The 14,150-nt window shown below is 35.9% G+C and overlaps 1 protein-coding gene across 1 annotated transcript in view; it reads left to right on the top strand.

Annotated features, from left to right (window-relative positions):
• Nucleotides 1–14,150, top strand: part of OTOGL (otogelin like) — a 129,358-nt gene that overhangs the window by 60,057 nt on the left and 55,151 nt on the right. The window contains exons 26-27 of the mRNA XM_032854694.1: nt 7,030–7,164; nt 12,792–12,941. Of these exons, the coding sequence (XP_032710585.1) occupies nt 7,030–7,164; nt 12,792–12,941 (285 nt within the window). The remainder of the gene's footprint in view (nt 1–7,029; nt 7,165–12,791; nt 12,942–14,150) is intronic.

Here is a 14,150-nt window from a genome sequence, read left to right as displayed (position 1 = left end):
ATACTAGAGAATTATTTACTATATTGTAATGGACATTTTTATGAAAATCAGTAAAATCAGTACCAGGCCCCAAAATAATTAGGATAATTTGATCAACATATACTTGGTAAGTCAAGGAATAAGTTACTTTATCATGGAGCAGATAATTATTTCATATCCAAGATGAATTAGTGGTTAACAATGTAACCTAATTTTCATGGGTTTGAAATCTTTTCATGCTGGATAGTAAAATTCTCAGTGCTTGGGGTTTTTTTTTTTTTTTTCCCTGCTTCAATTTTTCTTCCATAATTTTTTTGTTTTGTTTGGTTTGGTTTGATTTTGATTTCTTTGTTTACTCCACACACCTAGCTTTCTCTTTTGGGGAAAGAATCAGCATTTCCTTTGAGAAGGATAGAATTGCTGCTTGCCCTTTCATTTAATTACTACATTTTCAGGGACAGGAATAATTTCTGTGAAGTACAGATTTAATTATTTCTTCCTTGTCAAACAGTTCTCTTTCCTCCTGCCTTGATTACAAATAATTCTAGGTTTTATTTTTGTTATGTGTGATACATTTTTATCTGGTGAAACTTAGGGCCTTCTGGTGGATCCAGTAACCTCATCCATAAACATGTCTCTTCATTTGCCAATTGGCTTCTAAAAATTAATACTTATTCAGCTTTACTTTATAAGTAACTTGACCCTCACATTCAAAGAGATATGAAAGTCCCGCCCCCAATCTCTGGATTGTGACATTTTCATTGTAATCTAGTTTTAGGTACAAAGTAAGTACTTACAATATCTTTGATGAAGCTTGTCAAACTTTAAAAATCCAGGTTCTCTGATATTTTATTCATTTTGGAGGCTGTTTACACTTTCCTGTAAATAGCATATGGAATATACAGCACATTGTTTTTTAAGTGGTTTGAAGCAAATTTAAGACAAAGGTATGATGTATAACCAGAAGTAAGACTTGTTTAACAGTAAAAAGAGATGAGGAACCAAATGACATCTTGACCTAGGCTGTAAACTCAAAAAGAGAGAACACTGGGTATCTTCAGCAAAAATAGGAAATACAATATTCTAACTACCCAGATTCAGAGCCTACTTCTGTATTACTACTGTATTACTATCTGTAACACTACTTCTATCTAATCTATGACAAGCCCCAATCACTGCTCAACTTCTTCTTATAATTTGTTCCAGATTAGGTTTTCAACATTTTCTTCAGGTGAGATCTCAAACGTTTAGTGCTCTCCTTAAGCCTCTGAAAACGCTTCTAATTTCATCACTCTCCATCATTTGTCCCATTAATGTTTCTGGTGTGCCTTCTTGTGTCAGGCCCTTTACTGAGGAGTGCAAGTATGATGACCACCAAAAATAAAGATGGCCTTGCCTCTGAACTTGAGGCTGGGGTGTGGTGGAGGGGGCATTAGTTATTAATCACCTAATCACAAAACTCATAAAATTTCAACTGCAAAAGTCAATGATGACTTGAATGCAAAATCTAATTAAACTTTTAAAAGTTTATCTTCTTTTTTCCTTTAATGTAGCTTGTGCTTTGTCATTCTGCAGCTTCTGCTGGTCCCTTGTCTCTGATCACTCCTCAATATCTTCTGATGGCTCCTTTCTTCAAGAGTTTCTTAGAACATAAGGCTCACAGGTTCCATATTTCCATGTATGTTTTCTCTGCAAATCTCTAAGTAAGGAACAAACTGAGATCCTAAAAACATTAGAGAGTTTATATATAAGTATTTCTTTTAAAAATGATAAATATGCTATCTTTCACTTACTTTCTCTTCCTGTGGCCATCCTAACATTGACTGGAAATGTTATTCCCTATTACAAAAATCTTTTGATGTTTTTGACTGACTTCCTGTTCAGCAAATTCTGATTGTCTCCGATCTTTATTTCCAGTTTAGTCCCACAGAAGAAAAACTACTCTAAAATGATCTTATAGTTATGGACTCAGGAGATAGGCAGCCAATTTAAAATTTTCTCCAAGTAGTAATCATTTGCACGTATTTACCATCTCTAAGCTGATCATTTTTATTCCCTGAAATGAGGTTCTTAGTGTGGTTTGTCTTCCAGGTGCAGTTTTTATTAATATTATTTGTGTGACAACCATGCTGAGGACAAAGGGATCATAGACAGAAAGACAACTTAGACCTTTATTGATAGTTAGTATAATATACCTTGTCTATAATACGGTGGATATTTTTAATGCACATCAGTTTTTTTATAGTTTCCTAGACATTTTTATATCAGGAAAATCAGAAACATTTATAATTAAACTATATGATAAAAATATAAAGAAAATTCCCTATCATTTCTGATACATTAATGTTGCCAAAGCTAAAATGGAAGTGAAAAATATATTACTTTTATTTAATTTTTAAAATTATATGAACAAAACCTTATAGACATCCCTGGGGTATTTTTAATCTATTTCAGTAAGAAGATGAAAATCTTGGAGTTTATGGAATTAATTCTGTGCCTTTTTTTTTTTTTTTTTTTTTTGAGAGAGAGAGAAAGAGAGTGAGAGCACGAGTGGAGTAGGTGGGAGGGGCAAAATGAGGAGGAGAGAGAATCTTAAGCAGACCTCATACCCAGTGCAGAGCCCCATTCAGGGCTCGATTTCAGGACACTGAGATCATGACCTGAGCCAAAATCAAAAGTTGGATGCTTAACTGACTGAACCACCCCGGTGCCTCTATCTTTTCAAAAAATTAACATTTAATTAATTTTCTACTTTATCCATGTAAACTAACTCTTAAATATTGTATCATTATTGAAAATTTCAGGGAAGATGATTGTGATATTTTATCCATAAGATTGATCTCCATTATTATTCTTAGATATTAAGGTTCAATATTTACTTTGCATTGTAATAGTTTACCTACTTAGATAATATACCCTTTATGTTAAACTTTCTAAAACATTCAGTAGCACAATGATAGCATAGGTTTTCCAGTAATTATTTTTGTACCTTTCTTTCTTTCTCTTTTCCTTCCTTCCTTCCTTTTTTTTTCCTTCTTTCCTTCTTCCTTTCTTCCTTCTTTTCCTTCCTTCTTTCCTTTTTTTCTTCCTTCTTTCCTTCCTTCCTTCTTTCTCTCTCTTTCTTTCTTTTGTATTTAAATGTACACTCTGTGCTAGGAGCTGTTAAGGGTACAATTATTAAAGATATTAGCTTACCCTCAATTGTTTTATGTTTGGGGGAGTCATTAATAAACAAGAAGCTAGCAGGCTGGGATAAATGAAAACTCTCTTGTGGGAATGTAACTAATTTTGACTAGAGAAAGAATAAGCAGCAAAGTTTCATGGAAGGGATAGGAATTGGTACTGGAGTATTTCAGCCCATTATAACCCACCTTTTTTCAGTGTATTTTCAGGCAGAGTTCTTTGGTAATGAAACATCTCAGGATGGTTTTCTTCTCATGGCATCCTGGTTAAGCACCTGCTGTTTCAGGGAACCAACAGTAGTGTGTCCTGTGGTAATCCTCGTGCAAAACCCCAAGGGAAATACCATCCCAAGGAAATTTTTGAACAAGACTGTACACCTCACAAAGGTGACAGCTGAGGGATGGTTTTGCCTCCCCAGCAGCAGGAGTTCATGGATGCTCTGTTGTCATTCATGCCACAAGGACAATCTCTGTGTGACTGCTCTACTCTCTTCTTTCTCAGGCTTGCTTATATAACTCTCTTTTCTGTATCTTTTATCTTTGCATCAGTTCAATCATTGTTTCTGCTTCCTTATATTTTAAGCTTGCTCTTTTCTGTTCAGCAGCCTTGGTCCCTTGTCTCTGATCACTCCTCAATATCTTCTGATGGCTCCTTTCTTCAAGAGTTTCTTAGAACATAAGGCTCACAGGTTCCATATTTCCATGTATGTTTTCTCTGCAAATCTCTAAGTAAGGAACAAACTGAGATCCTAAAAACATTAGAGAGTTTATATATAAGTATTTCTTATTGTGTGAGGAAAATGAGTTCTCAAGAAGAAAAATCTGAACCATCAAGCAATCTCTTAAGAAGCCACAGTAACCAGAAGGTCATTTTGATGCACCAGAAGATTCTAATTTAGAGAAAGTACCATTGACAAAATTTCCAGATTATGTTAATCTTGTTACTAAAGAAAAAGGTGGACCCAGAGGCACAGAACCTACCCAATACGCAATTGGAAATGAAAAAGACACTGTATTGATTTTAAAGCCACATATTATTAACTTCATAACAGGTTTCATGACAACTATCAAATATAGAGATAAAATTTGGTGGCATGAAAACATTTATGGTCTTTATATCCACCAAACACTAACGAAAAAAAAAAAAAAAACCTGACGTAGCAGCAATGGAAATGCATCATTCAGATCTCCTCTTACGGGAAGCAGAGTTGACTGAGAACCTCAGGTGTTGCTTCATGGGATCCCCCACTGGGTTCCTGCTGAAGCCACACTTCCCCCAGCTGTTCTTAGCCAATGAATGAGTATAGTGGAGCTGCAGTAAATGAGTATGCTGGCTCACTCCCCTAATGGGTGACATTGGGTCAAGGACTCCCCATTAGCCTCCCCAAAATTTTCTTGGTACAGTGCTGCTGTTACAGACTCTTCCTACCCAGTCCTCCTTTTTTCTCTTTCCCCTTCACAGGTGTCTCTGCCTACTTCGCCTCTTTATAGTTCAAAATATCTCCCCAATAAATCTCTCTCATATAAAAAAACAAAACCAAAACCAAACCAAACAAAACAAAAAAACAGAACTCTTTTGGCCCATTGGTGAATGTACCACTTTGGAACCTAAAAAATGGCTTCCTGAAGCTACTGTATTAGCAGGAACTTTGTGTGGGATACTTAACCCTTAAAAGGGTAGGGGCTATGACAGGTGCTTAGATTGACTGGCATTTGAGTCAAATAATATTCTACCTTGAGAGGTGCTGACATTTTGTTTTAGAATCACTTGGGAGAATATTTTCCATAAATGTTTGCAGTACCTCAGAATAAAGGGTTTGAGGAATCCATGCAGTACACTGATGTTGACCTTTTCCCTCTAGCTTTATAATCATTATTTATGTTGCTTAGCAACTCTGTAGCATTATCTCCAAACCTAATATTAACTTGAAATACAATAGAAATGAAAATTATAGAAATGTGACTCTTAGGAATTGATATTGTTTCAAGTTACTGTCAGCAATAACATGATATTACAAGGCAGACTATACAATATAGAATATTTTGTGGCATTTCTGAGTTTAATATTAAGACTAATCTAACACCGAGGAACTTTAATTAATAATAATAGAAATGTAATGGCAATAGAAAGCCTTTCAGCTGGCTTTTCACATCCCTTAATCTAAACAACCTTTCTCAAGAGGAAGAACAAAACAAAACCCTGAATTATATATTTTTTTCTTTGAAAATTGTTCATAAAGGCACAAAATGTGGCATGATTTTTTTGAGTAGTACAATACCATAATCATCTTAATGATCTTTATTATTCTCCTTTTCAAAATTTGGGCAATGCTTTGCAAAACGATTGTTTAAGAAGAAGTAAAAGCTTTCAGTTCTTATACAGGAAGGAAGGAAAAATGGGTCACAGAAGGACACATTAATTACTTTGTCAACACCATTCATTGAAAACCTATCCTCTTGGCACTAGGCTATAGTAATCACTAATAAGACAGAAAGAATTTGGCCAAACCAAAAGAAATATTGAGCCAGTATTCATATTGCTGGTGCTATGAAAAACTAAGTGGAGAGAATTTATAAGACATGTATGATTTGCAGATATTTAAAGACTTTTTCACTTTGAAAATAAACACTGACCTGTATATCTAAAAATGAAAAGAATTCAGGAAATGTGTGGGCCTTTGAAAATTGGACATAGAGTTCAAAGAAAGTTCTCTCTGTTGAAATCCCCACCTTCCACAAGTTAGTGAGAGCCCTCTTAGAGCAGTGTGTCTTTTAACTTTTGGAGGGATAAGGACCACTTTAAAAATCTGATGAAAACCATGGACTTTCTTCTTAGAAAAATACAGATCATCAAAAAACATTTTGCAATGAATTTCCAGGGTCTGTAGAGCCACAGAAGCCCACCTGAGGAAACTGATACCAAAAAAAGAAACCCCGATTCAGAGAATGTGCTCTTAGAAGGTGCAGTTGGGAGTGGCTGCAGGAAGGTGGAAGTGGGGGTGGAGGGGTTCCAGTGGAGAGTGTACAGGGCTAAATAACATTCTCCCAAATGAAGAACTCCGTATAACTTAACAATCGACTTTCCTCCTCAGTCATTGTTAAACACTTCTTAATTTCTCTGCAAGTACCATAACAACAATAACAACACAAAATTAGGATTTTGAACTTTGTCTCTGCTCTTATTTAACCAAGTGATCTTGGACAATCAGTTAATCCTACTTCACTTCACTTCCTGCGCTGTCAAGTGGAGATAATATTTAACTTAAAAATTATCTTAAAAATTAAATATCATATGCAATGTTCAAATGAAACTCTCAAATGATATGTGTTATTATATTTACTAAAACTGCCAAAATTTTGTGTCAATTTCAGTTTGAACCTGTAGGCAGATAATTATTTAGCCAGAAAACTTTAGAAAATACAGCAAAAGATGTTACCTAAAATGAAAATGTGTCTTTTAAAATTCCCCTAAGTGACATGCCTTCAGTATTTGTTGAAAAGAAACTGGTCAATACGTTGGAGCTATAATAATGAAATAGAAAAAAAAATTGTTAAAACAAAATTTTAATAGAAGTTATTGAAGATAAATGTTTAAATACTGAATTGCTTTGGTATATTTTTATGAATTTATTTTACATTATTAGATAAAAATGATTTGTATTTTAGAGATAAGCTATATTTCTTTTATTTAATATTTTTGAGATAATCTCTATTTTAATCTCAATATAAACTATTGCTGATCTTAGTTTTCTTTAAGGTTTGTTACAAAAAAGGTTTATAAAAAATAACTAATAATAACACATAATATACATGTATTTGTTAATTATACATTTATTTATTTATTAATGCATTATTTTTGACATTTCAGAGTGTAGATGATTCAGATCTATCTGTCATTGCCCAGAACAAGAAATGCTTTGACAACGATATTGTTTGTTCCAAAAGTGTTTTGATCTCAGTTGGAGACACTGAAATTTACCTCAATGATACTCCTTACAAACAAGTGAGTAAACTATTTCTTTTAGGATCATTTTATCTTGTCCTGAGAATACCGAAAACAAAATAGAAACAATTCAGGGAACTTTTCTCTGCAAGTGATTACTAGATTCAGATTTTCTTTGTTGTTTTATGTGGTGTCAATAAATCATATGTGACTTGTCTCTTTTACTTACTTTTTAAAAGACTAATTAATTTGTTTGAAAGAGAGAGTGAGAGTGAGAGAAAGAGTGGAGAGGGGGTAGTGGCAGAGGGAGAAGGAGAAGCTGATTCCCCGCTGAGCAGGGAGCAGGATGCTGGGCTGGATCCCAGGACCCTGCGATCATGACCTGAGCCAAAGGCAGATGCTTAATTGACTGAGGCACCCGGGCTCCCCGGTCCCTTTTGTTTATATTCCAGTTCTTTCCTCTTTTCTTCAAACCCATGGTACCATGCTGGCTCTAGCATCTCCATCTCCAGTTACCGTCTACTGGACACTTGGCTTCCCGAGTTAGTTCCTCTCCTCTTACCCTGCCATACTGCAGCCAGGGCAGCTTTTTTCCCCTAAAATGGGGATCTAATCTTCCATCAATGTAGTGCTTCGAAACTCTCAGATGACTTCCCAGTTCTCTGATAAGTCTTTACCAGTCTGACCATCGTCACCTCTCCTGCCTCACATCTCCTTACTTTCTGCTTCGAGCCCATGTTACAGAAGTCAGAGTTTTCATTAGTTCTTCAGATGGCCTATTCTTTCTACCTCTGTTTCTTCGTGAATGTCATTTGCTTCTTTCTGGATCTGCCTTTTCTTTAACTTATTCTTCTGTGATAGGTCTCATCGTAACTCCTTTAGGAGCTCCTCTTCATACCTTCAAGCACCCTGTTAGGACAAATAGCATACATTAGTGAAATTTCTTGTGTGACTGTCTGTCTTCTGTCCATTTGTCTAAGAGTTTTGTGAGAAGTAGGACCGCTCTCTCCCTTATTTATTCCTGTATTCTTGGAGCCTGCCCAATATGAAAGAATGAAAACATTTAATTCATTCATCCATTCATTCATTCATCCACTATCTCACAAAATCTCTATTAATTATTGGGACTAAAACAGTGAAAAGACACTGAGCTTATCTTTCAGGAATTATACGCAGGGGAGGGAGACATTCAAATAAACAAGAATACGCCATGGAATATGCTATGGCCAGAGTGTGTGTAGGACAGTATGGGAGTCCCCGAGAAGAAGCCAACGTTGAATGTTTAGGGTAGTTGTTAAGGGTGTAGACTTTGGAGTCAGTCAGTGCTCACCTAGAACCCCTGTTCTGTCACTTGCTGGTTGTGTCACTTTGGGCAAGTTTCCCTCACCTCTTTAAGCTGCAGATTTCTCAATTGTAAATTTGGAATGATTATAGAATCTACTTCTTAGGTTCAGATGATGTTTAAATGCGATAATGGATTTCAATAAATGACTTTCTTCCTCTCCTTCACCCTCCTTATATTTGGAAGGCTCAGAAGATATGCTTTGGATTAGATGATTGGAACTGAATCTTTTTTTTTTTTTTTAAGATTTTGTTTATTTACTTGACAGACAGAGATCAGAAGTCGGCAGAGAGGCAGGCAGAGAGAGAGGAGGGGAAGCAGGCTCCCCACTGAGCAGAGAGCCCAATATGGGGCTTGATCCCAGGACTCTGGGATCATGACCCCAGCTGAAGGAAGAGGCTTTAACCCACTGAGCTACCCAGGTGCCCGGATTGGAACTGAGTCTTAAAGGATGAGCAGGTATTAGCCAGGTGAAGAGAGAGAGCAGAAGGGCAGTCAATACAGAAGAATGGTCCTGTTGAAAGAACTGAGTTGCAAGTGGTTGAGTTTGGTCTAAGTATGTGGGGATAGTGGAGGGAGGGTGGGACAAAGAGTTTCCGGGAGGAGTATCCGGACCACCTTGAAAGCAGCGAGTATGGGAACAAGAGCAGTAGATAGGAGGCTGGTTCCAGACCATGGAGGCTCTTCAGCGGTATAGGATATGTGAACTTATTTTACAAGCAAGAAAGTTTGACACTGAGAAGGGACACGATCTGACATACGGCTTTTAGAAAGTGGTCTCTCTTTGAGGTTTTAGAATAGGGTTTCTCGCAGTTTGGTCTATAAATGTGCATTAAAATCATCTGAAATATCTACGCAAAAAGCTGGTTCCTGGGTCTCCCCTCGGTAATTACAATGGCTGAGGTGGAGAATGAAGATCAGTTTTTTTTTTTAAGATTTTATTTATTTATTTATTTATTTAAGAACGGGGTGGGAGAGAGAGCAAGAGCTGGGGGAAGGGCAGAGGTAGAAACAGACTCCCCAATGAGCAGGGAGCCTGACTTGGGCTCCATCCCAGGACCCTGAGATCATGACCTCAGTGACATTTAACTGACTGAGCCACCCAGGCAAAACCTGAAGATCAATATTTTTTAAAAATATTTTATTTATTTGTGAGAGAGAGGGTGCAGGAACAGAAGGAGAAGCAGCCTCCCCGCTGAGCAGGGAGCCCCATGTGGGACTCAATCCCAGGACCCTGAGATCATGACCTGAGCTGAAGGCAGCCACTTAACAGACTGAGTCACCCAGGCACCCTGAAGATCAATATTTTTAATGGTATTCCCAATTCTTCTACACACCAAAGCTTGAGAATCAGAGTCATAGATCGTAGCTTCCGTTTCAGTCAGAAATGTTGAGACCAACTAGGCAGCAGTTAGGCTTTTGGCAAAACAGAGTTTCTGTGTCATGTTGACATCTTTTGGAAGTAATTAGTGTAATTTGGCATAGCCAGCTGCTGGTATCCACTTACAGGTGAAGGTTTTAAGAACGAGAATATATATATGTATTTTTTAAAAGATTTTATTTATTTATTTGACAGACAGAGATCACAAGTAGGCAGAGAGGCAGGCAGACAGAGAGAGGAGGAAGCAGGCTCCCTGCTGAACAGAGAGCCCGATGCGGGACTCGATCTCAGGACCCTGAGATCATGACCTGAGCTGAAGGCAGAGGCTTGAGCCACCGAGGTGCCCCTATATTTATGTATATTTTAAGAAAAAAAAACTGAAGAGAAAATAGTAAATGCTCTTGCAGAAACAATTTGACACATTTTTGAAGTGGTAATTACAGTTCAGTGTAACTTTCAACTTCCAGCGTTCACCTGTATCCAGGTGTAGATGAATCTTCGTGTCAGTTGTGAAGTATGAAGTAAGATAAAGGAAAGTCATAAAAACAGTTTGACCCTAACAAATACCCTGCTAATATTTTCTCTTGAACATCAGAAGTGAAAATAAGTACCACTATTTTTGGCAGATGGATTGCTCATTGAGGGGAAGAAAAAAAATGTTATTCTTTCAATAAACACACAATTTTGTTTCGTCAAACATGTTAAGATATAAATGTTTTATAAATTTATTTAAGTGACACTTTAAATATTTTCAGTCTCCACCTTTATAACTTATCTTTCTAACATCATTGGAGTTTGTTGAAAGTGCTACAATTCTCATCTGAAGTAGAAGTCTCGATTTGGGGCAATTCACAACACCCTCCCTTTTCCAATGGAAAGCATCTCTACTTCCTAATCTGAAAAGAAAGAGGCACACTATCTCCTTTTGACCAAAGAGGACTGTTTTTCTTGTGGTAAACTCCCCTGTTTAGTAAAAATGAAGGATTTTTACCTCTACGGGCAAATAGAAAAGATATCTTTTACATCAGGAAAACAGATGTAGCAACAACCCTTAAGAAGTCTAATGATAAGCTGCCTGCCTTATCCAAAAATTATTTTTAGGTTCTAAAGATAGGTCAACCAGTCTAAGAGAACTTTAATAGGAAAATACATGAAAAAGCATCTTATGGATTGAAAGGAGCTATAAGCCACCAATATTCTGCTTACTTGCTTTAATTCTTGCTGATCAGGCCGGAAGGTAAGAGCTGTGAATTGGTTGTCGCAGGAAGGTTTTAAAAATATATAAATCACACCTTGATCCAGAAGCCAAGGATACTGTTATAAACTTGATAAAGTACCTCTTTCAATGAGCTAACATTCAGGTGGGGAGAAGGCAGATAATAAAACCGAAGACAAATCATATAATAGAAAGGTACTGAAAAGTATAATCAAAACAATAAAAATAGGTTCTATGGCAGAGAGTGACTTGGGATCAGGGCAGGCTACACATTGGGTGGGCCTAGTAAAGAATGATAATGTGATGCCTCTTGTTCAAACAGGAATTATTCTTTCTCCCTTTGTTTTGCTGTCTCTTTTGACCTGTCATGGTGTATGCGTGGTTCTTTTTTCTTTATTATTTAAGGCCTTGCTCACTCAGGAACAAGGATGCTCCCAGGTTGAGTGCAAGCTCTCCTAGGCACCCAGGTCCTTGCCCCATAACTCCAACTTGGCACTCGGGAGTAGAAGGAAAAGAGGTTAAGGAAATCCATTATCTATGTGTATGCTTATACAATATATACTGTTACATATAACATACTGAGCCCTTGTAAGTTTGAGCTTGGTCTGGCAAACTCTTTATGGATGTGACTAAGTTTATTTACCTTGCCCTAAGGAATGTTTCTAAAATAGTATTTCCAAACTCTGACTTTGTTATTTTATAATCAAAGGATTGTATATCCCCTTCACAATTTTTATTTTGCATCTGCCTGAAATTGCTTTATTTTCTTTGATTTAATTTGATTTTAATATTTTTAAAGTTATTATATGAGTTAATTACAATGTCAGATTTAATGTGATCTTTTATAGGGTATAGCCTCTGCTCATAAGGAATGCTGAATATTTGCTCTTTAGGCTAAATGTGCTCTTAATTTTCCCAACAGTTTCCATCTCCAGTTTTTCTCTAAGGTTGTTATTAACAGCCCACAAATTATCTTCCTTTAATATAAGCATGGTCTGTCACTTTCCTATTCAGAAGCTCTTATTGAATGCATTTTGCACATAGAATAGCAGCCTTTGATTGTATGGACAACTTGCTACAAAAGGGTCTCTTACTATGCTTCTCATGGAACCCATGTTCTAGCCCTTTGGTGCTCTCCTTAGTTCTGAACAGATTTTGAATTTTCTTGCCCCTAAGTCTCTATTCAAGCTATTACTCTTGCTCGGAATGATTTCTTCTCCAGTCTCATTTCCAGCTCTGTATACTTTCCTGTGTATGGTCTCTTACAGATCCATTCATATCCCACTCCTTTCAAGAAGCCTCTCCATGTCCCTTTAATAGAAATCCATTTCCCCTTTCTCTTTCTCTCTCTCTCCCTCAATATAGATAGATATAAATATGAATACAGATATAGATGCATCTATCTATCTGTAGATATATATCTGAGTCAGCAGATACAACCCCTTACCCTTAATGTACTCTATGCTCATGCTTTTGTGTACTCTCTTTTCTATAGCAGAAATACTTTTGCTTGTTTATCCATATTAAGCCCATCTATCAGATTATGTCTCATTACCAATTTATGTATTTCCTATTTTATGCATATTTTATGCATTTGTTTTGTCTTTTCTACAGAGCCAACCAAAAATACTTGTACATAGATACTCATTGGTAGATACTAATTAATGTTTACACTTTGGTTAATGAACAAGGAATTCATTTTTCTCTTTCTTTCCTTCTTCCTTTTTTTTTTTTTTTTTTTTTTTAAGAAACGATCAGGTTTTTTTCTGGAAAATAAACCTACGTACCAGCTTTGGAAGGCAGGGAACTACATAGCAATATACTTTTCAGAAAACGATATCACTATTCTTTGGGATAAAAAGACAACCATTCATATCAAAGTTGGACCTCGGTGGAAGGTAGGTTAACCTATTTGGTAGGCCAATCCAAATGAGATGTAAGAAATGAAGTTACATTTACCTTTAGATGTTTTATGGAAATAAAACAATTGACATTTTCTTTAAGAAACAAGTTATATTATCAGAATTACTAACTCATAACCCAGTGAAGAAAACTCTTACCAATTAGAATACAGTGTTGTGTACAGTTCTTTTTGACTTTAACCTTAGAGTAACCATTTTCCGAAGTTACTTAGGTCAACTTCTTTCTTCCCATCCCTTTCAGCGTGGTTATGTGATGTTTGTCATACAGTTAGATTTATTTATTTGTTTATTTCCTTCTGCATCCCATCTTTTCCTCCACATTCTGGATTTTTTTTAAGTTTGCATACAGTACATTTGTAGAAAAAAGTTATGGTCTAGAGTTCTATGATTTTAACAAATGCATGGAGGTTTTTTTAATCTCTCACTAGAGTTTCTATACAGAGCAGACCTCTCAACTCCCTGATTTCTCCCATGTTGCCCTATTATTGTCATCCCCTAATGATCTATTCTTCAACTCTATAGTTTTGCCTTTATGCTACCTGTTGGGTCTGGCTTCTTTGACTTCGCAAAATACATTTAAGGTTCGTCAATACTGTTAGATGAATTAATAATGTTTTCTTTTATACCGTTGAGTAGTATACCATTGTATGGATGTACTAATTTGTTTTATTTATTCATGTTCGAAGATTTGATCTGGGCTGGTTAGAATTTTTAGCAATTTCTATTTTAAATTGTTTTAATATTATTTTCTATTAGATATTATATAAATATTAAGTATGATTATTATTTTAAATATTATAAATCTTGTTCAATATTTTAAATTTATATATGAGACTATTTTTGAAACAATACATTTTAAAAATCCAGTTTATCTGAAATTGAAGTTCAGACTCATGGATATAATGTGTGGCAAGTTAGGGAAAAACGGGGATAGTAACATCTTCTTATTAGACTGTGGAAAAGTTACATATTTTTAAAGATTTTAATATGTTGTAAATTTAAGATATGATTGTATATTAAAGTCATTTTCTTTCAACCTCAAGTGAGATAAAGCCCATAAATCTATTACTAGGGTTTGCTGGCTTCTTGCATTTCTTTGATGCAAATGAAATAAGTTAGTCATTGCCATACATCTTCAACCATGTTTTTCTGCCATCCTTTGTCACATATCCTCTCTTCTTTACT

This window comes from Lontra canadensis, unplaced genomic scaffold (assembly GCF_010015895.1).
Source record: "Lontra canadensis isolate GAN:19392208 unplaced genomic scaffold, GSC_riverotter_1.0 scaffold9, whole genome shotgun sequence".
Classification (NCBI taxonomy): domain Eukaryota; kingdom Metazoa; phylum Chordata; class Mammalia; order Carnivora; family Mustelidae; genus Lontra; species Lontra canadensis.
The sequence above is the reverse complement of the archived record's forward strand: the minus strand, read 5'-3'. Positions and strand labels throughout refer to the sequence as shown.